Source organism: Podarcis raffonei, chromosome 3, assembly GCF_027172205.1.
Source record: "Podarcis raffonei isolate rPodRaf1 chromosome 3, rPodRaf1.pri, whole genome shotgun sequence".
Lineage (NCBI taxonomy): Eukaryota > Metazoa > Chordata > Lepidosauria > Squamata > Lacertidae > Podarcis > Podarcis raffonei.
The window spans coordinates 109,472,593-109,500,370 of NC_070604.1; the positions used below are offsets into that span (position 1 = coordinate 109,472,593).

Genomic DNA, 27,778 nt, shown 5'->3' on the forward strand with positions numbered 1-27,778 from the left:
CTGCTTACCCATCCTTCCCCCCTTCCCGCCTCACTCCGGTTCGGTAGATGCTCCTCGTCAGGGAGCTGAAAAGCTCTCGCTCTCTGGACGTTGGACGCGCATGCGCATTCGCCTTCTCGTCGCGCGCTGGTGGCTTTTGACAGTTAAAAAAGGAGCGCGAGGGCCGGGCGGGAGTTGGGGGGGGGAGGAGGAGGGGGCGGGGCCTCCCGTCCTGAAGTTTTGAGGAGAGAAGGAGGGAGCGGGCGGCGACTCTCCTCGGCTCCGCGCCAGGCGAGGCTGGGGTTTGGGTCCCGGCCAGCCTTCCTCCGGGCAGAGTCTGCCGTCTCCCTGCTGCGTCCCCTCAGTGCGCTCGTCGGAGCTCTGAGAGGCGCCCGCGCCGGTAAGGATGGCGGGTGGGCGCTTCTCCCTTCGGAAAGAGGGGTTTCTGAGGGGACGGGTGTGAGGGAGGGGAGGGTGAGGCAACTGGTGCAGCCCCTGTCTGCGGGTGGGGTGGGGTGGGGGGCCTATAATGGTGCGATTAGCTCTGGGCTTAAAGGTCTCACAGGAACCTCCCCCCCCCCAATTTATATAGCAAATGTGCATTGCTGCTCGGACTTCCAATGGGGTCGGGGGGTGGGGGGCTCCTCCTGAAGTTTCTGCTGCTTGGGAGGTGGGGGTTGTGGACAGTGTGGACGTCTGCTTCAAATCCCTACCCTGAGGGTAACTATTGGGGGAAATTCGTGGAAGACCCCCCCCAAGGGGTCTCTCTCCAACGGGAGAAGGAGGTGGGGGGGGGACACGACTTCGTTTATTGCCATTGCCAGCAAGGCAGATGCCTCACACGCGTTTTACTCAAATTGCCGCAGAAGAACATTTTGCATTTCACCTCAGTGTTTACATTTTTTTTCCCCTGCAGAAAAGGATAACGGCAACAACACTTCGCGCATCTGATTCGGCCCGCGAAAATCTTTATGCCACGTTTAGTGCTTTTAAGGCGCCCCCCCCCCGAGACGCTCTTTTTGATTCTGTTGTAATTCTCGGTTCGCTTATCTGGGAGACCGAGCCCTTTATGGGACATTGTGAAATTTACTTCCAAGTAAAAGTGCACAGGACTTCGGTTGTTCCCTTCCGATTTTAGGGAAGCAGCTCTGCTATTGCAAGAGTATTTCGGCTTCTATGCTGATGGTTTTACAGCATCTCCGTCGTTTCAAAGCGTGCTTGTTAAATTTAAAGTTGCCCCTCGTTTCAGAGTTTGTGTTTGTGCAAGCACACACTTGAGCTGGATATACCACATACAATACATACCTTTTCTTGGGGGGGGCGGGAAAAAACCCCCACTATTTTTCCCATTAATACTTAATCTCTGTCGCTCCAAAGGGCAAGACCAGAACCAAGGTGTGGAAAGTTCAAGAAAGCAGATTGTGGCTAAACATTAGAAGAAACATCCTAACAATAAGAGCTATGCAACACTGGAAAAGACTGCCTTCCTTCACTAGATGTATTTGAGCGCACCCATCTGTCAGGGATGCTATTTCTGCATACTGCGCTGCAGTTCCTATACTAAGCAACAGGTTGGATTAGATGACCTCCACAGTCCTTTCTAACTCTATTAATTCAATTTTCTCCATAGCTGTTGGATGCTGCTTTTATTTCAAGCCTTTCTTTGCTGTTTGACATTACAAGTCACCCCATCCTCTGCCCCCCTCACTAACTGGACTGGAAAACTACCATCACTTTTTCCTGTTCTTTCAGTGGCTAGAAGCTATTTATATCCTTATCTTTACCCACCAAAGGTGTGGACAAAGCTGGTTAGTACAGTGGTACCACGGGTTAAGTACTTAATTTGTTCCGAAGGTCCATTCTTAACCTGAAACTGTTCTTAACCTGAAGCACCACTTTAGCTAATGGGGACTCCCGCTGCTGCCGCGCCGCTGGAGCACGATTTCTCTTCTCATCCTGAAGCAAAGTTCTTAACCTGAAGCACTATTTCTGGGTTAGCGGAGTCTGTAACCTGAAGCGTATGTAACCCAAGGTACCACTGTATAAGTTATTTTACCTAGTGTTGTCTTGACAACTAAATGGTTTAAAGAATGTCAAAATGATGGCTCCCCACTCCAGTGCTTTGATCCAGAGGTGAATAGGAGGCTATAATCTGTGTTTGTGATTGTGAGTATTTATTTATCTGCTATAAGCATGCTTTGCAAGCAAGGAAAAAATTAGCCCTGCGCTATTCCAGGTGCCTGATTAGGGTGAATTGGCAGTGGCTAAAATGTGTTGTATGACCTTGAGAGTGATATGGTGGGGATGCACTTCATTTGGAGGGTTATGGTTATTTAAAGGAGTAATGATATAGAAAGTTTGTCCTTTTTCTACACAGTAGAAATACTTGCATTCCAAACACTGCAGCTCTGCAGTGAGTGCTTTTTACCTTTAATAACTTATTTGGGAAAGGTTTGTAAATAGCAATCTTCAAGTATTAAATCTGAGGGGTCACTTTCTTTCTCAAAATCCAAAGATTCAGCCTGTCTTCTCCTTCAGAGCCAAACACTGACTTTCTTTTAGGCTTCCTTTCTCTATTATAGGCAACTGTAGTTACTTTGTGTGCTGAATCTGCTACTTTGAAAAGGGTAAAATGTTTGCAGTTGCCATGTGAATACATTGATACAAAAGTACCAGAATTACTTGTCCCTAAAGATTTGTAGCCATGTTAGCTGGTTGCAGCACAGCTGAAAATTTTAACGTGCCACAAGACTTTGTTTTCCTCCCTGATGGTTGGCTAATGATTTGAGAATGGTGCAAGTTCTTTATCTTGTATTTTCTCCTTTGTTTTCCTTTAACTAGGTGAAGCAAGTGAGCAGATGTATTTTGTTTTGGTAGTGATGGATTATTATTTTTCTCTCAGGGTGGGGTGTGGGGAGTGGGAACAAATAGGGGTGGAAAGTGGGATGAAATATATTGGGAAATTAATATTGGAAACAAATGGTCTTTTGGGAGAATCAAACAGTGAAATGTTTTGGGAGAAGGCTAATTGGCAAAGAAATTGTTTTGGGAACCTGGCTTGTGCTTCGTATTCCAACTTTGCTCTGCTCATAGTGTGTTGTCTTGGGCAAGCCACTTGATTTTATCTGGTTCTGTACTCCAGTTTCCAGTACTGGCTCATCAGATATCTCTGGGAAACTTACAAACATGACATGAGGGCAGCATCCACAACTGTTATTCAGAGGTATACGATGTACATGGAAAATCGGGGTGGAGCAGAATTAAGGGAAAGCATTGTGGAAGTGGCTTTCTAGCATATATGGGACATATAACAGTCCCAATTTTGGAGGTAATAGCTACCCCTGGTTGTGGGATAACACTGTGTTCTTTGACTTTTTGCTAGGTGCTAGCTCAGGAAAATGTGTTTTCTCTGTTTCAGTATTTTTAAAAGTGAAACAGTGCGCCTGAGTGTTTGTGTGTGTGTTGGCATGCTTCTGTTTGAGTTATTATATATATTAAACTTTGTACAGTAATAACATCTAATACATATAGCAATCCATAAACACCTTTTATAGGATGGAAGACATGTTAAGTATATGTAGAGCAATTTTCCACCCAAGTTGGGATATACAAACTTGTCTACATGTTAGCCAATATATTATAGGTTGCCCACAACTGGCGCAAGATTTAAGTGTCTTTAACTAGGCGTATGCCTGATAAAACAGAGGTTCAGGTAGGGCAGCTAGTTGCCATTAGCTAACCTGCTTTAAAATGATTAGCACAATCTTTCATCAAAAGAGGCAGAAGGGAGGTTAGAGGTAATGTTCCAAAAGTGCAGGGATGTTTGATGCCACCATAGCTAGTAACAAATAAATCATTTTATCTTGTTTTACAGACAAGACTCAGGCCAAGAAACTTGCCTAATTGGAGTTTGGCAGGTGTTTGGACCCTGTGCTCCAAATCCAGATTTGTTCACCACTAGTCTGTGTTGAGTTTATTACATCCTATGCTTACAGTCACCATTTAGGTTTGTTATATATTGTTGTACAGAAGCTATAAAATGACGTTAGCTTCATGAAAACTTTGCAAAACAGTGCCAATATAGTCAACCTCAGAGCAAACAACTTTGTGGTAACATTAGTTTCTGATTGCCAAGCTACAAATCTTAGGTTTTAATTTTCAGCTGGCACAGAGCCCCAGAGCTTGTTGTGGTCAACGGGAGTGGAAAATTTTGTCTGAAAAGCCTTCACAGTGGCAGGAGGGAGCATTTGGCTGTAGAAAATGCTAAGAAATGGAGAGGTTTTGGAACATCAGCTTTCCACTAACACACTTGAGGGTAGTGGATCACATGGCTAGGTTTTTTAAATACTTGTTCCTTAATTACAAAATTATTAATTTCTGTTCTGCTGCTTTAGAAAGGATAGGTTTTACGGGAGGCTTACTTGTGTTAGTGGCTGTGCTTGAAGTTGTCAGCATTTTCTGTTGCCAACCAGTATTCATGGTGGTTAAAATACAGTCATAAGGGCTGGGAAGAATGACTGTACTAAATTGCTTGCTGACCAGCATTCCTACTTAGTTGCAAGTTAGCTGTTTTTCAAAGCTAGCTTTAGTACTGGGCTTATACAAACTACTAGTTGTTATCCTTATTCCCCTTTGTTTTCATTGTTGGTTGGAGCCTTGCCTTCAGCCTATCTGTCGTGAATAAAAAGTCTTGCCAACCCACCATATCTTGGAAGTATACCTTACTAACCAATACTTTGTGTGCAAGGCTGCATGAAGGAGCCAAGAAGTGTTCAGACATTAACTCTTCCAGTTTCTACCAATATGATTTGCACAAACGTAGAATTTCCTCATATCAAGCCGGTCTTCACTGACACTACATTGCTATCAACTGAAAGCCATCTCAGCTACTCACTTTAGATTTCAGACAAGCTGACAGCCAAGTTCCTTTATTGTGAAAGGCAGTTGCATTCCAATCATTCTTATTTTTTTGGTCCTATTTGCCAGGGTTGTCTGAACTTTGTACTAAATAAATCAATCAAAGTCTATACAAAGGTAACCTGAACTGTGCACCAAGAAAAATGGAATTATGTTACACTGTTACACAAATCAAGCTGATGTGCCTATATATTTTAACTTTTGTATACTATGTTCTGCTTCTGAGAATTGTGGGAAGGGGTTGGAAAGCCTTTGGCAAAACTCGTTGCGAATTCCAGTTCCTATTCCAATAGGAAAAGCCTACTTTAAATTGTGCCCCGCCTCCAGTTGTTTGTTCTTTGAGGGAAAGCATAATTATTTTCAGTTTATTTTACAAATTCATAAACTGCTTCACAGCCTGAGGCCATCAAAGTCATGTACAACAGGATATTCAGTATTCTACCTACACAAAAAATAACAGCTTCAAGGAGGATGCTTTCTGTATGTGTGAGCAATGATTAATCTACCCACCCTGGTCCCTTTCTGAATTGGTGGTTTCTATGGCTGCAACTTTTTTAAAAAGTAGGAAATCTAACTTGCCTGCATTGCATCTTGTTTGGTGTCTGTGATGCTGAATCCTGTTCCCATTTTTAATAATAATAATAATAATAATAATAATAATAATAATAATAATAATAATAATACACACCTGACTGTGCTGCCCCAGCCACTTTATGTAGTATACACAAAGAGCCATAAGTTTCCATTGATTCTGTATACTTGTGGATTTTCCCTTATACTCAAATGAAACACTCCTTTATCTGAAAAATCATGATGCTGTTAATTTTTTTTTTAAAGCTGCCTAAACTAGAAGGCATACAGTAGTTGTGAATCTTGAAATGTTTATAACTTGAGGGGTACAAAGTGTGTGAGATGTTCGGCCATGATTTTTATTTCACAAAACTTCTAGAAGTGTTTTTCTGCTTTATATGTTTTGATGGAAAAGAGGGTATTACTCTTTGGTATAAATAGTTGTGGTTAGGGAAGAGGATAAAAATAGCTCATCAGCCATGGTGAGGCATAGCCAGAAGTTGAGCTTAAGCAATATTTGGAATGTAAATCAAACTAGCAGGAAATTCCAAGTTAAGACTGGCATTTTGTCCTTACTTAACACACACATATGAACTTCCTGACTTTTCTCGGTTAATAACTCGAGACAGTTGCATTGCTTTCAGGTTTTTAAGCAGTTCAAACCTAGCAGATTGGTTTTTAAGGGATGATAGCACTTTTGCATGTAGAAGGAACAGGGTTCAGTCCTAAGGATCATCCAGTTTGGATCTTTGTCAGAAACCCTGAAGGAACAGTGTGGGGAGGAATATTAAAGTGTTGTACACCAGAAATTGTAGGACTGTTGTCTTGACACTCTGTCCTGCTTGAAAAGTAATGAAGTGATATACTCTTCCCTCTAACTGTTCAGATTGGGAACATGATGCAAATTGGTGAGTGAACACACCATGCAAACACCTGATAAATTTAGCTTTGTGTGTTTTTGGATTATAATCTGCATGCATATTAGTGCTTTACACATACATGGGAGGGTCAGTGATATCTTTCTGCTGCATTTACATAAGTAAACACTTTCGAGAAACTTCGGATTTATGCATGCATCTTTTCCTTTCCAAGTAACATTTTAGCTGTCATGTTCAGTGCTTACTATTCAAAGGGTATAATCTTAAAATCTGCATAGGGAAGAGCTGCTTGAATTCAAACTTTATGTTCACTCAAGCTGCCTGTGTGCATGCAGATGTCTCCTCCCCGCTGCATTTTACCCAGGTGTACCAGGTCTTGTTTCAGTGCTTTATGCTCTGAATCATAAAGGTAAAGGACCCCTGACAGTTAAGTCCAGTTGTGGACGACTCTGGGGTTGCGGTGCTCATCTCTCTTTACTGGCTGAGGGAGCCGGCATTTGTCTGCAGACAGCTTCCAGGTCATGGGGCCAGCATGACTAAGCTGCTTCTGGCGAACCAGAGCAGCGCATGGAAATGCCATTTACCTACCCGCCGGAGCTGTACTTCATTATCTACTTGTACTTTGATGTGCTTTCGAACTGCTAGGTTGGCAGGAGCAGGGACTGAGCAACGGGAGCTCACCCCGTTGCGGGGATTCGAACCACTGACCTTCTGATTGGCAAGCCCTAGGCTCTGTGGTTTAGACCACAGCGCCACCAGCGTCCCTTGCTCTGAATCATATTGGTGATTAAAGATGAGCTTGAGCCCACATGCCTAGCAGCTAGCTCTGAGACCAGACCAGACCAGACCAGTTTCGATTTGATTTATTATATTTCTATGCCACTTTTCATTCAAATGAATTGAAAAGTGGCTTAGTAACAATAACATAAGAGAACATCCCAAATGCAACATAAATAATATAAAATAATGAAATCGTCTATAAAACACCATTAACAAAACAACTAAAAAAAAAGATAAACAGCACAATTACAATAAAAGTCATAGAATTCATAAAGTACTACAGCATTCATAATTTATAAAACAATATTAACAACATTAACAAAATAGCAGCCAAAAAGTAAATTAAGCAATGTTGAATTCATATACACACACTCCCCATCCCCATGACTCATAATCTTCTATTTTATTCAGTTCATTAAAATACAAATACACATAATGCCCATGGCAGCAGCTCCATTCTGAAGGTTCCTAGGGCTGGAGGGTGAGACAAGGCAGATGGGAAAAGCTATTGCCTGATGGCCAGTAGGGCTGAACAATACAGTATACCGATACATTGTTCAATACCGGTTTCTAGACCACATCATGATAACCATTTAAAAATAATTGACCTGGCAGTACATCGTGATTCACACCATGTGTGTGTGTGCAACATGCCTTTGCCTCGAAGCAGCTGGCAGAAAGCACAGTTTCATGAAGCCACTGCCGATGCTGAATTGCTGACTTCCCTCCCAGATGCCACAAAGTAAAAATAAGACCCATCACATTGCCCTGTGTCATTCAGCCTCTTTCCTCCCTTGCTCTCTTCTGTGTGTGTGTGTGCGTGCCTGACTTACCGCATGTCCAATCTCCATGCTCCTTTGTCCAGCCACAAGCCCAATCTTCATGTTCCCCACCTGCCTGATCTCCATGTTTCTTTGCCCACGGACATGCCTCATCTCCATGCTTCTTTGCACACTGGCACACCTGATCTCCATGCTCCTTTGTCCAGCCGCAAATTGTGCTTTAATATTTAATTATTCTGTGGCAGGCTTGTTTGTGATAAAGAGCTCAGGAACTGGAAGAATTAGAAGCTGCAGCTGTGCTTGTGTTTCTTTAAGACTGGCTCCATTTTTCTCTAGAGCTGTTAACTTCATGGTGAAGCAGAATGCCATTCTAATGCAGCAAGTGAAGAGAAAGGTGTTCATGACTCTTGTGGAACTTAACATTTTCCATGAAATCAGAAGGAACAAAAACTGATATATTTAATTAATATGACAGAGCACGTGTGCAAAACCTTAACATCAGAAATTTAATGCAGGGTTCTGCTTTGATCTGTATTAGTACATCTGCTGTCCATAATACCTAAACTGCAAACATGTGCAAGATTCTTTTCCAGAAGGGCAACAGGAAATGGCTTTTGTAAAACAGGGGGGAATATCACACATATATTAACAGACAAATAATAGAGGTGGTTTTTTTGGAGTGGGGCGGGTTAGGCTGTATGCCTGGCCCACTTCTAATTCTTGGAATAGCCAAGCTAACTTCCAGATGAGGTGATGGGCTGTTAAGAGGAATAAAGGTCCATTTCACCCTCTGTCCCAAACTGCAAATCAGAGTCCTGTCACAAGTTTTTATCTGGGGACACTTTCTTCAGGATCAGCTGGCCCAGTCTCCTTAAGTTGGTGGTCAAGAATTCCCCTCTCTGCTTACTTCCAACATCTCTCAAATGCTTCATGGACCCAAACAAAGGCAGTTAAGCCTCCCAGTGGCTCTTGCCCCACCCCCCCAATCCCACAGCACCCTGGGTGATGCTGGCAAAGTAATAAGTGATAACTGTAATTCTGTTGACAGGCATAGGAATAGACACCACAGAGAAGAATTTCATCTGGAAAAAGTCTATCTTATTGTGTTTATTGGCTGGAGCATTAAATACTTGGCAACTTGCAAAAACTAGAATTCCAAAAAGGAATTCAAACCATTTGTTCTTGAGCATTACACTAAAATAATTGGGACTACACTATATTGTATATAATCCTTAACCCTTTACTAAACAAATATTTTATATTATCTCCATGCTTCTTTAGTATATTGCATTTTGTAAAAAAAATGTTTTGGGAATAATTGCCTTTATAACCCTGATGAAGAGGGACCAAATTAAGTGTTGTCTCAAAACTGCATTAGCAGAGGAAACAGAATTGTAATTACGAACGAGTTCCTGATTGAAGCATATGATTAAGAAATTAAGGCTTCTTGGGTTTTTCATATAATATCAGTGTGGGTGTATGCACGCACTTACCAGTAAATTCAGGTTGTACAATGAAAGTTGATTTGGCTGTCTTGCAAAACAAATCTATTCCCCTGCCATGGCCTTTTTGTGATAAGGAAAATGCACTTAAAAGTGTGTGATAAAGATTTCTTGACTCAGCATCATCTAACCTACCCACAAATAAATTGGAATGAATGCTCAGTGAATAGCTGTCATTGTCTAAGCTCTCTGCAAACTTTATGCAAACAATACAATAATGAATCCTCTACTGTATAAGCAAGCTGTTTGGAAGTGCCCGCAGACACTAGGATACAAATATCGAACACAAATATGTTTTCTTTGTGTGCCTATCAAAATAAGCTCTTGCCTTGCATCCTTTGCTTTTTGTAGCCACTGACAAGCTTGTCAGTATCGGCAATCCAGGGTAGAGAAAATGCCTTTCTTTTTTTGTCCCTACCCTGCATTATTGTAAATTACTGCAAATAAAGTAGAAATATATTGCATGTCCATATTTGTATAAGGTGAGTCCCCACAATTTTTTTTGGCTATTCAGAATTGGTCTCTCCCTTTTGGATTTGTCATCTTTGCCATTTGTTAAGAACCACTAGGCTCCAAGGTATAAGATATCTAGGGCTGATGAAAATATCTATTATGCTCATTTAAAATCAGTTTCACTATTCTAGCCATAAAACCCTGGGAGTTACAATTCTGGGAGAGTGCTGTGGTTTGGAGGTTCTCCAGTTCATTCACAATCACAATTTCAAGGATTCCTTGAAGGCTTGAAACTGGTCTAAGTTTGTCATGGGGATATGCTCTTAGAAAGATAGTACACATTTTCTTACACATTCCATTTTCTCTTTTTAAACAGATGATTTGCAAGTGAGACTTCAGCTGTGTATCTCCAACTTGTTCCAACAAGATGTTTACAACGAATCCTGCAAATTGGGTTACATTTGAAGATGAACCCCTATTCCATTCTCAGAAAGCAGGGGGAAGTCATAGTGCCTGCAAAGCAAATGGGCTTAAACTCCATCTTCCTAAAATACCTGATTCTTTGAGCCAATCTCCATCTTCCAGCAATACTCCTCTCTCCTCTCCTGTAGTTGACTATTACTTTAGCCCTGGACCTCCTAGCAATTCTCCACTATGTACACCCACTAAAGATTACTCTGTCAGCCCTTTATTTTCAAAATCTGGAATTCAGCACCTTTATCCTATTCCAGAGCTGTCATCCAACATTAATATTCTGCCAGTGGGTGGGACATCTTCTCAAAAACTGACTGGTACCTCTCAGGCTCAGCATCACTCAGAATGTTCAGTCTCAGAGCCATTAGATGGTGCAAATGCCGCTCAACAGGAAAGCGCAAAGAAATCAGAAGATTCCCTGGAATCACAAACATTCTTCCAATACATTCAGAATGACTGTGCTTTTGCTAGTCCATTTTGGTCAGAAGATTCACCAGATAAATCCATCAGTGTGCACAAAAAGGATGCAAACCTTGAAAAGGATAGTGGCTCTTCCAGTGAAAAGGACAGGTTCCCTGATCAGAAAAGTCTCAATCAGGGATCATTCCACTATATTTGTGAGAGGCTTGAGCACTTGCAAACTGATACTTCAGATAATGAAAGGACTCTGACAGCCATGCCATACATGTATACAGGAGATGGTTTTTCTTCGTTTCTTCCACACAGCCTCTTCAGCAGCCAAAGAAAAGATGGCTGGCCTTTCATGTTGAGGATTCCCGAAAAGAAGAATATGATGTCATCAAGGCAGTGGGGGCCTATATACCTTAAGGTCTTACCTGGAGGAATCCTACAAATGTATTATGAAAAGGGCCTTGAGAAACCTTTCAAAGAATTTCAGCTGCAGCCATTTTGTAAACTTTCAGAACCCAAGCTAGAGAACTGCAATATCTCTGGGAAAATCCATACTGTGAAAATTGAGCATGTGTCTTATGTGGAAAGAAAGAAGTATCATCCCAAAGCTGAAGTGGTTCATGAACCAGAGATAGAACAGATGCTAAAGCTGGGAACGACTGATTACAATGACTTCACTGACTTCCTGGTGATAGTGGAGGAAGAGTTAATGAAGCTTCCTGTTATTTCAAAACCAAAAAAACACTATGAAGAACAGGAAATGATCCTGGAGATAGTGGACAACTTTACAGGGAGGATCACTAAAGCAGAAGGGAAGCTAGTTGAAAGTGCTGTCATCACCCATATTTATTGCTTGAGTTTTGTGAATGGAAACTCTGAGTGCTTTTTGACGCTGAATGATCTGGAGCTTCAGAGGAAAGATGAGCACTACTTTGAAAAGGATGCGAAAAAATGGATTGAAATCATTGACTATCACTTCCATCAATGTGTGAAAAAACAAGAATTTGAGCAGTCAAGGATAATTAAATTTACACCTACAGAAGGCTGTAGGTTAGAACTGATGCGTTTCAGGACATGGTATAATGGAGCTGATCTTCCATTTTCTGTCAAGGCCATGGTGGTAGTACAAGGAGCTTATGTTGAACTGCAAGCTTTCATAAACATGTCCTCTTCTGCTCTGACTTCAGTGCATTCAAATTCCATGAAACCCTGTGAAAGTATTATGGTACACTTTCCTATTCCCTCACAGTGGATTAAAACTCTTTGGACCATGAACCTCCAAAGACAGAAGTCTCTGAAAGCAAAAATGAACAGAAGAACATGCCTTGGCTCTTTAACTGAGATTGAATCTGATCATGTAATACAGGTCTCAATTGGAACAGCCAAATATGAAAGTGCCTATAGAGCTATTGTGTGGAAGATTGACAGACTTCCCGATAAAAACTCAAGTAAATATTTGTTTTATATAAAGATTTTTTCTAAAAATGGTATAAAGCTGTGCTGAAAGGGAATTGCATTTTCTCATAGTGGGTTAACAATATGACGACTCCAGAGATTTTACTGGCCAATTGATTAAAATGTATGGTATGAAGGCTGCAGATGGTGAATTGTGTGTGCCATTGAGCTGGGAAAAAGAAAGACACTCTTGATATAGCACACATTCCTGTGCTTTAGAAATCTGAATATTTTAACCACACCAACCTAACAAAGCAGCTTTGATAGATGCTTGATTCAAGCCAAGTGATAATTAGGCCTGCTTTTCACATTCCGTTTAAGAAGTCTTGGCACCTTCATATTTGAAAGTGTTTATTTTGTTTCATTCATATTCTGGGATTTTTCTTTATTAGAGCCAGGAATCAAACTCCCTCTCCCTAGGTGGCTACAATTAACTTCTGTAAATTCACTGCGTGTACTACAATGTATATTGATATTGGAAAAGGAAGTGTGTAGGGGTAAGAATTTCTAAATTGTTCTGGAACTGGTGTCTTTCCATCTTGGACATCCATATAAATTTGGTATCACCTTTCCAGGTATGAAGTGCATCTCTGCATCTTCAAAAGTATGCAAAAAGTAAAAAAAGAAAAAAGAATTTCATGTTAGATTGCAGGAAGAAATTCTGTTGTCCTTGGAAATTGCAATGCATAGAAGCCAGTCTACGACTGATCTTTTGCATTACTTTGAAGGTGATATAAGAATATAATTTACTTATGGTTCACAGACAACAAATATAAAAAGTTACAGAATGTAAAATATGTATGATCATTAAAAGCAAAAATGAGAAAGTAATAATAGCTTGTCTAATTGCTGTTTTTAGAAATATTGTAACTTACTGAGAAATTTAAAAATAGAGACCTCCATAAAATGATAAGAAGGAGGTACACATGGAAACATACAACAGCCTTTTTTACTTTCATGTTGCATACTCATTTGTGTGTACCGCACACTAAAAATAGCATATATTTTTTAAAAAAAGTGTATTCTGTGAGCTGTTGCATTATGTTTGCTAAGTAAAAGCATAATCATGCAGCATAGTTATCGGAAAGAGCCAAAGTTCAACACATGGCAGTGAAACCCCACACCTCATTTTGTAGTATGAATTCTTCCAGTACAGTGGTACCTTGGTTGTCAAACTTAATCTGTTCCAGGAGTCCATTCGACTCCCGGAACCGTTCAAAAACCAAGGCACGGCTTCTGATTGGCTGCAGGAGCTTCCTGCACTCAATCGGAAGCTGCGCAAGCCACGTCGGACGTTCGGCTTCTGAAAAATGTTTGCAAACCGGAACACTCATTTCTGGGTTTGCAGTGTTTGGGAGCTGATTTGTTCAGAAGCCAAGCCGTTTGACAACCAAGGTACCACTGTAAATGAATTGGAATAATTAGTTCTGTTGGCATCTCTTATTCTTCCATGTTGTTCCTTTAGAAAGCTCAAACCAGAGACAAACATTGCTTAAGTATGCCTAATCAATGTTTGTCTCTGGTCTGAGCTTTCTAAAGGAACTACATGGTAGAATAAGAGATATATTTATGCAAAATAGAACTTTTGTGGTATTCCTGGTTCTGAATTTTGGAAATATGTGGTCTGGAGTGCACATTGTAAAGAATATCGTCCTTTTTCTCTCTATCTACTGACATAGCCTCTATCAACCAAAAGAGAGCAGTATTGTAACAGTTAGATGGCTGTACTGCCAGCCTTTTCTTGAGATTCTGGAGTTCTGTGAAGTCCATTGCAGCTGACATACTAGATCTACTTTGGAAAGAAATATCCTCTAGTGCTATGCTGGTGGACTAGCTAATGCATTCAGTCTATGATAGTGCTGGAATATCCACAGTGACAAGAGACGGCCTCCAGTTACACTTCTGTTCTACTAATATTTCATTATATAAAAATCTAGTGTAGCACAAGCACTCAAGCTTTTTATCATGGCCAAGTATGCTATAACCTTTCCCCCAGTGATAGGGGAAGTGATCTAATATAATACAGGATATAATCCTGTATATGCCTGCTCAGCAGTAATTTCTGTATTTCAGTCTTAGTTGAAATTGAAGGTGTGGAGCAGTTTGAGATTATATATGGTCCTGTTGGTTTGTGTTTTCAACATACAAAAACAACTTTTAAAATGATGTAGCTTTAGTAATAATTTAAAATACTCTTCTATAATTATGATTTAAAAAATACTGCTATGAAGGCCTGTTCATATGATAGCCAGGTCCTTGGCTATGCAAAAAGCCTGCATAGAATGGCTCCATTTGGTTGCCAGCCAGTCATTGAGAGTCATTGGGGAGTTGGCTGTCACATTCTTCAGTAACGTAATAATAGAGTGCAGCCCTATATGTTGTATATTGCAGTAGGCAAGCCTTTCAGGGTATAAAGGCATAAATAATAGTACTGTAACTTGAGTTTGCATCAAAATAAAGGAACTGAAACTGTCAGGTGAAAGGTACATTGGCCATTGTAACAATCTGACATCAGGAGTACACCGGGGTATATGATTTAAACCCACTTTGTATGTGGTGGCGCACACATACATACATACTTGCTAGCTCTCTGGAGGAAAGAAACATTATGCATGAAGTATCAGACACTTACTGTCCTTTGGTGATTAGGATGATTCATCTCTCCCAGGAATGTATGTAGGTATATTTGTGCTGGGGATGAGACAGATGAAAATATCATAACTTTAAAACAACTCTTTAACTAATACAAGGACTAAGTTCCCTTTGTCACTGTAGTGGGGTAGATTTTAAAATTGCATAAGAGCAAAGTTAAGTGAAAGTGTTACTTGGAAGAGTTGCTAGCGATAGAGAAATAATGGATTTCCCCTGCATTGAAAAAGATTTTAAATTTGAAACAATTGTAATCAATTATGAAAGTGAAGTCTGCTTATTGTTTAATCTAAAGGTCAAACATAATGCCCAACGAGGGAAATAAGAAAAGGCCTAGCTCATATGCATGTTTCCAGACTACAGCATAGATATCAAGACATTTGCAGTTTTTGAGAGGCCACAGCCAACATTGCTATGCTGTTGTCATGTCATGGCCCTCTTCAAATGTTTAGCTTACACAATTAATGTATGTGTTTATGGAGGCATGGAGTCTTTTAGCATCTTCCTATGTGACACATTTTCCCCAATTTGACGAAAGGAAAATTGAGTCTGCAAGCAAGGTCTTCATGTCAGTGGCGTAGTGTGGGTTGTCAGCACCCGGGGCAAGGCAAGTAATTTGCGCCCCCTAACCCGTGGATTTGTGCCCCCTAACCCGTGGATTTGCGCCCCCTAACCCTAACCCCCAGATGTTGCACCCGGTGCGGCCGGCCCCCCCTGCACCCCCCACGCTACGCCACTGCTTCATGTCCCTGGGTTCAGTCTGGAATCTATAGTAATGAAAATGAGTGAGATCCAATGTTGTGTGAATGGGTGTTCATCCAGAATGCATAAAGTTTCCAATTTCAAAACAAATACAGCTTTGCCTGAGGAAAAGAATGACAGCTTGCTAATCCTATTGTTGATAGGATGTAAATATGGCAGAAATGTGACTTTAACTCAAAACTATGGGAGAAATGTGACTTCAGATCCAAATTGAAACAATGATCCCTTAACCACAATCTTTCTTAATCATTTTTAAATGAAATCACATGGGGTCTAGTTCCTAGATTATTTTCACATTGGATTTTCCAATAACTGCTGGTAATATATCTGCCTTGTTCCAGGAAATGCTTTCTTGGCAGCATGGCCTCATTGTTCTTCTTTTCAAGTTTATAGTAAATTGTTAAAGGATTTGATACAATGGAGAACATAAACAAAAAAAATTAAGAGTAAAAATCCCACCCCTGGTCTAATACGTGCTGTGAGTGGTCAATGTGGAATGCCAAATTGAGCTCTTGAGTGTTTATTTTATGGGATTTCCAGTTGGTTGGTCTCCATATCAGTTATGATTATTAGGTAACAATCCATGGAACTCCAACGGTTGCCTGAACAGTTGGACACACTGCTTACATAACATTACCTGGCATTTATAGGGACAATTTCCTAAATGTTATTCCCCTATATCCCCCTCCTTCTTACTGCGCATTTCCCTCCTATTGCAAATGAAAAGATCTGAGGCTGGGAGAGTGTCTTTGAAGTGGGAACAGTGAACTACTGTATAAAGTAGTAATAAGAGATTGTGAAGTGTTATGTACATAAAAAATAGGACTGTTGCCTCCTTAAAATTTTAGTTGATTGACTCTATGCATTACAGTACTAGAATAATTAAATATGCATACATTAGCATTTTGAGTAAGAAACATTTTTCTGCATACTTTTTGTTTTTTTAGATGGCATATGTATGAATTTCAACATTTTAAGTCAGTCCCTACTGTGTAAGGGAGGAGAGGGAATACTACTTCTAAGTTGGCGCCTGCCTCCTGCTGTTTTTGTATTAGAAATCTTTCCTTTTCTGCCTGATTAGAAAAGATGCCCTGATTGCTTGGCTAAATGTACATTCCTAATCAAGTGCTGGATAAATATAAATAGTGTTTAAAAATTGGGTGAAACATTGTATGCAGATGCCTCCATTAAAACCTCCTTGGGTGATGTTTGTGGGAGAGGATGCAGAGACAGGAAGAGAGAGGCTAACTCCTCCCCACACTTGCCATAAGACTCTTATGCTAGATTGCTTCTACTTTGAAGCTGCTTTTTATTTCAAAAAGGATCAGTTTAGGTTGAAGTACACATGTTTGTGTGTACTATATCCTTCACTGAAGATAAAATTCCCAGTTTACTTCCTCTTTCTGATACCCAAGACATACTTCACTGCATATTTTAACATACCCATTTTGGAATTTTAATGATTATCCATATACTTAAGATGCATTCTAAAGTAAATTCCATCAGATTCAGTTGAATCATGAGCATCTCCACTGAATCTGCTAGAGGCTTATTGTAGAAGCACTTGTTGTTTGTTGATGTGAAATCCTGTATCATTAATTTTAAGCCTCAGATCTTCAGGCATCCTGGCCAACATTTTCATACATTGGCAAAGCTTTGTGATGAGTAAAGCCTATTGGTGGTTTAAACAGCTCTCAGTGAAGTTTTTTGGGTTGCTCTTAGATGAACAAAGTTTGCACATTAATGGAGTACAATAAGCCCGCAGCTTATGCGCATTTAACTTGTGCAAATTAAGATTTACGCACTTGGCAGAGAAAAAAAAGTGGAAAGAGGGCGGGTGTCCAGGGAACAAAGATTTTGGCAATCCCACCCACCATTGAACCCAATATGTTTTGACGTGATTTTGGCTTTAGGCATGATTTCCGGAAGATAACCCCCGCATAAGTTGCGGACTTAGTGTAATTGCCTTAATTCTTTTCTTGCTTGTTTCTGCAGGGAGCTTTTTGCTATAGAGGCATTCACAAAATAAATAGAAACTGTGTGATTTAATAACTGTAGTTTTCCAAATAGTTGCCACTGAGAAAGGTGCTGCCTTAAGGTTGTAGTCATACTCAGAGTAGACCCATTCAAATTAATGTCCTTGGCTAAATTACCTCCCTTAATTTAAATGGGTCTATGCAACCTATAAAGTATAACTGTTCTGTGCCTGAACAAGAGCTTCTGTTTCTTTATCAACCATATTGAGAAGGCATATTGACAACCATATTGTCAAACCATATTGGTACATTGGTGTACAAGTGACTACGCTCTGACAGTAACCTGCAGATGGGAAAATTAAGGGGCAAAAGCCCATCTGGACTATGTGTTAGAATGAAGGTGTTTGGTGGGGATTACTGATGATGGAGTATACTTGAAATGGTGAATAATTTCATGTAATATAGAGCTATTTGTGATGGCGAATTATAAAAGTGTTTCTAGCCTTCTGAGATACAAAGAGCAGCTTTGAATGGGAGCAAATGCTCCTTTTTTTTAAACCAGGCATTGGTGGTGCTTGTGACCTGCTGAGCTACTTTCCTCTTTCATTGGGTTGCTCTACTTAATCACAGCTTAGCAAAAACCTCCAGTAACTTGATTGTTCTCTCAGCTACTTGTCTTGGCTAAATTCCTGTGACATTCCCTCCTTTTCTCAAGGTCCAGATCATCCGCACAGTTTGTCTTACAAGCTAGAACTTGGATCGGATCAGGAAATCCCCTCTGATTGGTATCCCTTTGCCACAGTGCAGTTTGTGGTGCCTGATGCATGCGCTTCCGGAACTGAAGTTACATCATTGGGCATCGAGAGTGACATCCAACCCCAGAAACATGTGATACGTAAAGCATGTTACAACTGCCAGGTAATCTTCTTGTCCTCTTGTTTTGTTCTTTAGCCTGTTGGAGCCTCAAGGCAACAAAGCAAGTCAGGCAGCTATGCAAGGAAAACCTTGGTATCACGCAGTTATTTATTAAAGCATCAGCTAAAATGGTCATGAAGGCACAATAAAGGCATTCTGGGCCACGAGCTAACTGTCAGTAGGGTGTATCTTGTAAAAACCTATAGCTCAAGAACTGAATCCTAGAGATACTAAGCCTGTAGGAACTTAAGTTTTCAGTTCTACTGTAGCATGGCAGCTTTGAGGGACTGCAGTAAAATGCAAAGATAAACCTATTTTGGGACAGGGGGGTAAGGAAACTGAAATATAGTTTCACACCGTACAGACTTAGCTAGTGAAAAAGCAGTTTAAAACTGAAACGTGTAGGGTTAGCTTTCAACTCAAACTCAGAGTAGGATTCTGTTTACTGAAGATTGATACCTGCACTGCAGAAAATTGATATATGTTTTACTTATTATGTTGTTAGTTTTTAAATTTCTGCTTCAGTATTGATTGTTTTATATTTATAGCATTGTAACCTGGGGTCCTAGGACAAAGGGTAGGATGTAAGTTTAATCTATAATTTTATAAAAGTATTTACTTTTCCTCTTGTTCTTATATTTTGTTTTCTACTTGGGGTATGTATCTGATGAGGTAGATTTTGATAAGCCTCATGCACTCTGCAACTTTTAATTTGCAACAAAGTGCTGCAGGATTTCTTGTGTTCTTATGCTATAAACAAACATGGGTTCTACAGTAGCAAGTGATTGCTGGTTACACAAGTCCTGGTTCATTATTGTCATCTAATTTTTAATAGGATTAGAATGCTAGCTATTGGCTCACTGGGTATAGTGTCAAGAGCTTCAGTAATGTTACTGCTTTGTAAAAAGAATACAACCTTTTTGCTTTTATATTACAGGTTGAAATTGAGAAGAAATGGATAAGGCTTGATGGCGAAGATTCCAATAAATGTGGCAGTTGTCAAATGCAGTAGTGAGGAATCGAACTGAAGAGTCTGGTGTGCTGCTAGGACTGTGGGGGAAAGTGCTTTATATATTGCCTCCAAATGAGTTCGCAAGGCAGTGGATTACAGCATATTCTCTGCAGTTTGTCATGTTGAAAGACCAGATACCATTGGAAGTTTGTGCTCCTAACTTTTAGCTTACTGACCAATGTTATCCTTTAAAAAGCTAAAGCACACAAAGTCAATTCACAGTATCTTGAAAATTAGTGGCACTTGATATGAACTCTTGTAAGGCAGTTGCCTATGAAGCATTTAGACTTAACATCAAATATATATTTTGCCGTGGTCCAGAAAGGTAAATTATAAATTTCAATTTAAGTTATGTATTACAGTAAGCCTGCAACTTATGTGGGGGTTATATTCCGGGGATTGCACCTAAAGCCAAAATTGTGTACAGTCCAAACACATGGGGTTCAGTGTGGGGTGGGATTGCCAAAGTCATTTTTTATAGAATCATAGAGTTGGAAGGGACCCCAAGGATCATCTAGTCCAACCTCCTGCAGTGCAGGAATAAGCAGCTGTCCCATACAGGGATCAAACCTGCAACATTGGCGTTATCAGCACCATGCTCTAACCAAATTAGCTGTCCAGGCTGATTCCTGGAACCCCACCTTTCCACTCCCTTTTTATTTATTTTTTGTCATGAACACATAGCTGAATGCAAACAAGTTAAATGTGCATAAGTTGTGGACATACTGTATATATATATTTGTAGGTACTTTGTGAATGTAATCATATGTCTTGCTCTTCCCAGTATTGGTAAATAATGCAAGCCTAAAGTATATTGAAAAGGGGTGTCATTTGGCAGAGCAGATAAAAGTTTCAGTGGCTCATAAATGGGATCTTTTTGGATTATTCCACTATATTATTCCTGTACAGAGGAATATGTGTATGAAAAATGTTACTTTTGAATTGCAAATCTACACTGGCTTTCAGAATAGTTAATGTCAGGAATTTAATTCATTGCTTTCAGTATTTCTTTGAAATCTATTGCATACATTCTTCCACACAGGAAGGCATGCCATGTTTCAAATAGCTAATAAGCGCTGCTCTTTTGGCCTCTCCTGTTTGAATCTGTAAATGGAAGTTTTTTCCTTTCATTCTTTGGAAGGGGACTCTGCCTGGGATCATGGGGGGGGGGAGGCATTGTGGGTAATAAAAATTCTTGACCTGAAAGTATGAGGCAAAGTTTTCATTTCAGGATCTTGGACAGAACAGAGTTATTTTTAACACATTGCCAACTATTATGAATTATTTTGGATCTCCAACAGGAACAGATGTTAGATCTGGAACAAAAGCATGTCCTGAATTGCTAGTCAAAGAAGCTATAAGATCCAGGAGACTCCAGAAGAACGTGGAAAGCGAGATGTTCCTTTGTGTTGCCAGCTGAGCTAGAGTTTGCTTAAGGGGTGTGCCACAGAAGACTTCTAAGTCTAAAGGAAATATGAAACTGTAAATGCTTTGACAATCACCTTAACCTTTTAGATGCTGACTTTTAAGCTTGTAGGACAGTTCTATTTGTTCCCTTGTGGGAGACATCATCTTTGTCCTTTGCTTTTTGAGGCCTTTCTTGTATACTCTAGAAGCCAGAGAAGTGTCTGTCTCTGTTTTAATCTGTATTGATGGATTTCTGCTTTATTGCGATTGCTCTAGATGATATATTTGCTGTGTGTAAGTCTTTTTGGAATAAAGCTGTAATAGCATACTTCATCTCACTTTAATATTTTGTCCCTGCTGCAGATATTAAATATGGACCTTAACACTTCAGCTAATTCGCCCCAAAGGGAAAATGATTTAGAATAAATTGAGTTTTATTAATCTGGGAAAACATAGTTTATATTATAATTCCAGTTCAATGGAAGTGGATATTAAGTTACAGTCTCAATTCTCTATGTAGCTTTGTCCCAACAGTTAATTTTGAAGATACAACAGCTTCTCTAATCTCATTTTACTAGTAAATTGTCTTGAAATGTCAAAAGAGCCTTTAGGTGATAATAGCTCTGGTATATGCTGTTTGTTAGATAGATGGATGGTGTGTTTTTTGGGGTTTCAGAGGAGGAAAAATGTTGGTTCTTGCTTTAGGTCATATTGAGGCTCAAATACTAGCCAATTTGCCTTTCACATTTAGGCTGTCATTTTCAAGCTCATATGATAGCTCAAACCCCATTTATTCCAACAGGATTCTGTTGTACTCTGGTATAGAAAAACATAACCCTTTCCAGATTTTTAAGGGTGGCAAATGCATTTTGGAAAAGGGAAATGGATCTTGTCTCCAGCGCAGCATTCCAGAGGTCTAACTCTTCATTTTAAATCATTGGCTTAAGAGAACTGTGCACACCGTCACTTGTGAAGTGTGGTGCAGCTGTGTTGCTTTGCATACTTGTTGGTTGGTGAGGCTGTGCATACCTCCGTGTACCTGCCCACAGACTGTCTTGCCAGAGTGGTGCATGCTCTAGTTATCTCCCACTTGGACTACTGCAATGCGCTCTATGTGCAGCTACCTTTGAAGGTGAACTGGAAACTGCAACTCATCCAGAATGCGGCAGCTAGACTGGTGACTGGGAGTGGCCGCTGAGACCATATAACACCGGTCTTGAAAGACCTACATTGGCTCCCAGTACGTTTCCGAGCACAATTTCAAGTGTTGGTGCTGACCTTTAAAGCCCTAAACGGCCTCGGCCCAGTATACCTGAAGGAGTGTCTCCACCCCCATCTCTCACTGAGGTCCAACTCCGAGGGCCTTCTGGCGGTTCCCTCACTGTGAGAAGTGAGGTTACAGGGAACCAGGCAGAGGCCTTCTCAGTAGTGGCACCCACCTTGTGGAATGCCCTCCCATCAGATGTCAAGGAAATAAACAACTATCCGACTTTTAGAAGACATCTGAAGGCAGCCGTCTTTAGAGAAGTTTTTAGTGTTTGAAACTTTATTCTGTTTTTAATGTTCTGTTGAAACCCACCCATAGTCGCTGGGGAAGAAATAATTTTATTATTATTATTATTATTATTATTATTATTATTATCATCATCATCATCATCATCATCACCACCACCACCACCACCACCATCATCTAGGCTCCAATCAGGCAAACAACAGCCATTCTTTGAATTCATGACACATTCCAGTTTTGTCAAACACTTGAGGATGCAAAGCATTGACAGTGAGGTGATGCCTAGGGAGAGGCAGAAGGAGGGCCAGATGGCGAGGTGTGGAGGCCACATTTAGCCCCAGACCTGGAGTTCCCTACCTCTGCCCTAGAAACGTGAGAACTATTACTTTTTTAGATGAAAGTGGAGATTTCCTTTCCTTTCCTTTCCATTTCATTTATTAAGCTTGCCAGTCTTGTCGCCCAAAGGTCTCCAAGTGACTTACAGTAAGTGTGTACACACACACACACACACACACACACACACTACTTAATGCATTAATATATCATCTAACATAATGCATATGAAAAATAAAAATCAGCAGACCTGTCATATAAATAATAAGAAACAACATTAGGATTCTTAGAATGCAGAGTCTTATGCCTCACATAAAACCATGTTTAGGGAAGCTTTTAATGTTTGATGTATTACAGTATTTTAATATTTTTTTGGAAGCTGCCCAGAGTGGCTGGGGAAGCCCAGCCAGATGGGTGGGGTATAAATAATAATAATAATAATAATAATAATAATAATAATAATAATAATAATTTTTAGGAATTGTTCTGATAAATGTGTGTGAAAAGGCATTGTGCTGCAGTGGCACAAAGGGAAGAATGAGCAAGGCCTTTGGGTAATGCAGCTCGGGTACTGGGGCTGTTGCACAGCCTTGGATTCCAGCAGAAATCGGGCATGGCTCTCTCGGCTGCCCCACCTACAACCTGCTTCTAGCTTCTAGCTCACACATCTGACCCTTGTCCTTCTCACCAACAGCCAGGTGAGGGAGGAGGAGCACCCATTTTTTCCCTGTTGCAGAGCCACTTCCTTTGTTACCTTAATGACCCATACTTGGGGGCCATTACTGCCCTTGCTGGATCCAGGAAGGGACTCAAACATACAGCCTGAGATTGGAGCTAAAGGAAGCAACACCCCTCCTGTATCTGCACCTCTGGAGCAAGAAGGAACGAGAAAGCATCTTCAGCCTCATCTGAAATTCAGACTCCACATTTGAGCTTCCAGAAGCAGACTTTCCAGCAATCTGGGTTTATCAAAATCTAATTCACCGCTATTTGTTGATGCAATGATTGCTAAACACTTGCTGTCTGCTGATTGACAAAGCTGGCACAATGAACGCCTGCCATTGACATCTGCAATTGCATGATTGCATGTTTTCATTCAGCCCTAGATATATAAAGACTATAATCTTTCTGTTCCGGTTTATTGTTGCACTGCATACAGTATGACACTGACAAGCTTCAGTATGTAAACTCAGGACTGCAGAAAGGAAAAAAAGAAAGATATGCATACTGAAATAAATAAGAAATTAACTAAAGCTATAGTTGTTATCCAGCTGGCCGTGCTGGATACGTGCAACTGATATTTGAACATCCTTATGGATATAATAGTATCTATCTGCTCCAAATGCTGAGCTGCAGTCAATGTGAGGGAATTTAATGTGGCAGTCATAGTTCTCTGCATTTTATCCTCACAACAACTGTGTGAGGTAGGTGAGACTGAGAGTGGGTGCTTGGCCCAAGGTTGCAAGGCTCAGTGGTTTGGACTCATTTAATCATTGGCAGTGGGCACAAATGAAAGAGACTGGCAGACACATTTAAATGCCAGAAGAGGGGGGTGGAGTTTCTTTTCTCTCCTCTGCTCCTACATCCTTAGCCCTGGCATTACTGTTGGCAAAGGTACATTGTGGGTGCTCACACAAGTGTCACTAATCCCACCTCACAGTCTTGTGACCATGCCACCCTGCTGTCTTGAGACTATGACACTCTATTCGTTCCAACAGAAATGCTGCCAGAGGCAATGGCTTCCGGGGAGGCATCGTAGCAGGTCAGCCGCATCTGTTGGGACGCTGTCAACAGATGTAATTAAGTGGTGATTATAAATAGACTATCAAATTATCTTTGAAGAACAGAGGTAACATTGGGGGGAAACTTCCAAATGCTCTGGAAGGGTTGCACTCTGCTGTGGGATCGAGAAATCCTCAAGGAGGGGTGAGTGACAGCGAGTGGGAGAAATTGCACTTTCGTCCAAGCACCACTTAAGAGCTCTGGAGATTCTTTCAGCATGAAAACACACATAATTGCAACGTAACAAAAATCATTAAAAATACACAACCAAATTGAACAATTTCCACATACAAAAAAAATCAGTAACAGCAACAGCACCCCTGAGCAATACCCCAGCCCAAGAGTCTGCTGAGCAGCCTCATCTTCTGCAGCGCAAGTCAGTCAGGGTCCTGCCCTTTCAGGTCAGGTGGAAAAGGCAAGGCAGTGAGGAGGTCATACTAGCATACACTAAAACTTTATTCCCTTAATCATCCTCCTTGCCAGCTGTTTGCTTTCTGGAACTAGGTTTTTTCTGCAGTCATCCCTGGTTTCACACCGTACTGCCTAAGAAAAACATTCAGAAAATTTAGTTGCTTTATAACAGAGCTGCAAGACTATTCAGTGGTCAAGACCTTTTGCTTTGATACTGTGCAACCTTCATTTGTTGCCAATTTGTGCCCAGGCTTTAGCTGAAATGGCTGATTTTAACTGTTAAGGCCCTAAAAATTATGGGCCTGGGCTGAGATATCTTAAGGACCATCTCCACCCATGTATACTTTAATGAGTTTTACTATCGTATTTCTCCAGAAAGGATTATCACTCTGGTCTGTCTTACCTGGATAGAGTTTTGGACTTGAAGAAACGAGTGTTAATAGCATTGGGATGCTGCGATGATGTGTTTCCATGGGAACTAATGGTTGAACTATCTTCATTAAATCAGCTGAATAGGGCAAAAACAGACCTCTCAGCACACCTCGAGATTTGTTTTATTTATAATTGCAATTTATATCCCGTCCTTCTTCCCAGAGCCATCCACAACAGAGGAATAACCCATTTATAATGTTATGGGTTAGTGGGGGGAGAGGGATCCCACAGATTCCTGGGTGTCAGATTTCCCCCTTTAGATTCTTGGGTGCTGGGGGTTAATCACAGCTGACAGCCTGAGCTTGGATTTTTTTGCCAGACAAAAGGGCAGAGGGAGATGGTGGTCTTGCAAAAGCCATCTGCAAGACAAAAGCCCCTACTGGACATGGTGTTGCACAGGAAAAAAAAACCCCTGTCCTTTTACACAGAGATTTTTTTTGCAAGGTGTTTTGAGAACAAGGAGGATGTGCAGCAGGACTCTATGCATACTGGCTGGGAGAGGCTATGCCAAGAGGCACAACTGGCTGCTGCTGCTGGACCCAAGCTTGTTGAAGCTATGAGAGGAGTCCTGGTGAACTATAGAGCCAGTGTGGTGTAGTGGTTAAGAGCGGTAGTCTCGTAATCTGGGAAACCGGGTTCGTGTCTCCGCTCCTCCACATGCAGCTGCTGGGTGACCTTGGGCCAGTCACACTTCAAAGAAGTCTCTCAGCCCCACTCACCTCACAGAGTGTTTGTTGTGGGGGAGGAAGGGAAAGGAGAATGTTAGCCGCTTTGAGACTCCTTAAAGGGAGTGAAAGGCGGGATATCAAATCCAAACTCTTCTTCTTCTTCTTCTTCTTATAGCACCCAGTGCAAGTGATTTCTACACGTGAGGTGCCACCACTGAGAAGACCCTGCTTCAGGTGACCATGTCGTGAGCTTGCTTCAATGGCAGGACCACATCAAGAGCCTCTACTATCAATTTTAATACACAGGCAGACTGATGGAGCAGGATGCACACTTTCGGATATTTGGGTTCCAAGTTGTTTGGAACTTCATACGTTAAAGTCAGGGCCTTGAATTTTGCCCACTCAATTATAGATAACCAATGGAGCCCCTTTAACTGTGATCTTATGTGATTACGTCTCACTGGTGCATTCAGGATTCTGGTAGCCACATTTTGCAATCTTCAAAGGAAGCCCCAAGAAGAGGACATTTCTAGCTTGGAAGTTGCCAGACCATGGGTAACTGCGGCCTTGGTAATATGGCACCCTGTGCGAGGCCAAAATTTGATGCCTCCCAACCTAATAATAATAATAATGATGATAAAATAATTTATTTATACCCTGCCCTCCCCAGCCAAGAAGGGTCTCAGGGCGGCTAACACCAAATATAAAAACAATTGATTGAAATACAGCTTAAAAAACAAGATTAAAATACAACATTAAAACATTAAAATGCAGTGGAAACTCAATCAAAATTTTTTTGGGGGATAAAAACGTCAAGTCTTCACCAAGGCTAACTATCCAGACTGGTCCAACATGGGCCAGAAAAAAGCCAGGGAAGTCCCCAGATAGGAGTTCCAACACAAGGAGAAAGGAAGAAGGAAAAATACCTCCTGTCTCCTTCCCAGAACGGGGCATGCGCTAACTAGGCTTTGGGAAGGAGGCAGGAAGATGCCCTTTCGGCTTGGCACCCTGAGCAGGGGAACCAGTCATGTTGCCTTAAATCTGCCTCTGACAGTGTTTTGGCTGTTGTATTCCAGAAACAGTAATAGCTGATGAATCAGCCATAACTGGTTTTAGAAATGCTTTATGTTTTTAAATTTTTTTTTACTTTAAAAAAATTTATTTATTTTATTACATTTCATACCTGCCCTTCCCCACAAGGTCTCAGGGTAGGCTACAATGATAAATAAGGCCACTGAAACAGTTGCAACCATAAAACGGAAAATGTTTAAATTGCATTGTTTTGCTGCTTAGCTTTTTGCTGCCCTGGGCTCCTTAGTGAGGCAGGCTGGGGTGGGAAACAAGCAGATAAATACTAGCTGAAAAGGGCACTCCTTGTCACAGACACCACTTAGGCAATGCTGTGTCACAAAGGTGTGTGCGTTTATTCTGAGGCTCTCTTTGTTTGCCAACAATGGTGAAGGAGCCAACATTTTCCCAGCCCTGACAGGCCTAGTGTGGTGGCTCTCTGTTCCCCTTTTGATTCCCCATTTTTCTGTTTAGAATTCCCCTCCTTTTCTTTCTAATCAGGACCGGCCCTACTATTAGGCAAAGGGAGTCAGATGGCAGATTCTGAGAGGTGGGAGCGGACAGAGCCGTGTGCACCACTACCTTCTCTGCCCTGAGTTCTCTGAGCTAGTCTGTGGTCCCCAAGCGCAGCGGAGGACACACTGTCCCATTG

The 27,778-nt window shown here is 41.0% G+C and overlaps 1 protein-coding gene across 2 annotated transcripts; it reads left to right on the forward strand.

The window, feature by feature from the left end:
* The first annotated feature begins 200 nt into the window (after positions 1 to 200).
* Positions 201 to 21,250, forward strand: STON1 (stonin 1). 2 transcript variants are annotated; one of them, XR_008329766.1, is made up of 5 exons: positions 201 to 379; positions 10,238 to 12,194; positions 18,304 to 18,506; positions 19,441 to 19,840; positions 20,817 to 21,250. XR_008329766.1 is itself a non-coding variant. In XM_053383573.1 (4 exons), exons 2-4 carry the CDS (start codon positions 10,289 to 10,291, stop codon positions 19,513 to 19,515), a joined length of 2,184 nt encoding a protein of 727 aa, XP_053239548.1. In that variant the 5' UTR covers positions 201 to 379; positions 10,238 to 10,288; the 3' UTR covers positions 19,516 to 21,250. The 2 variants fall into 2 exon arrangements, 1 of the variants encoding a protein (XP_053239548.1); XM_053383573.1 differs by having other exon boundaries at positions 19,441 to 21,250.
* The last annotated feature ends 6,528 nt before the right edge of the window (positions 21,251 to 27,778 follow it).

Bases quoted from the DNA above. Each gene is read 5' to 3' on its own strand.
- STON1 (XM_053383573.1), top strand. From the start codon at position 10,289: ATGTTTACAACGAATCCTGCAAATTGGGTTACATTTGAAGATGAACCC. The intron at 12,195-18,303 runs GTAAATATTTGT...CCTTTTCTCAAG, and splicing joins ACTTCCCGATAAAAACTCAA to GTCCAGATCATCCGCACAGT. The intron at 18,507-19,440 runs GTAATCTTCTTG...TTTATATTACAG, and splicing joins AAGCATGTTACAACTGCCAG to GTTGAAATTGAGAAGAAATG.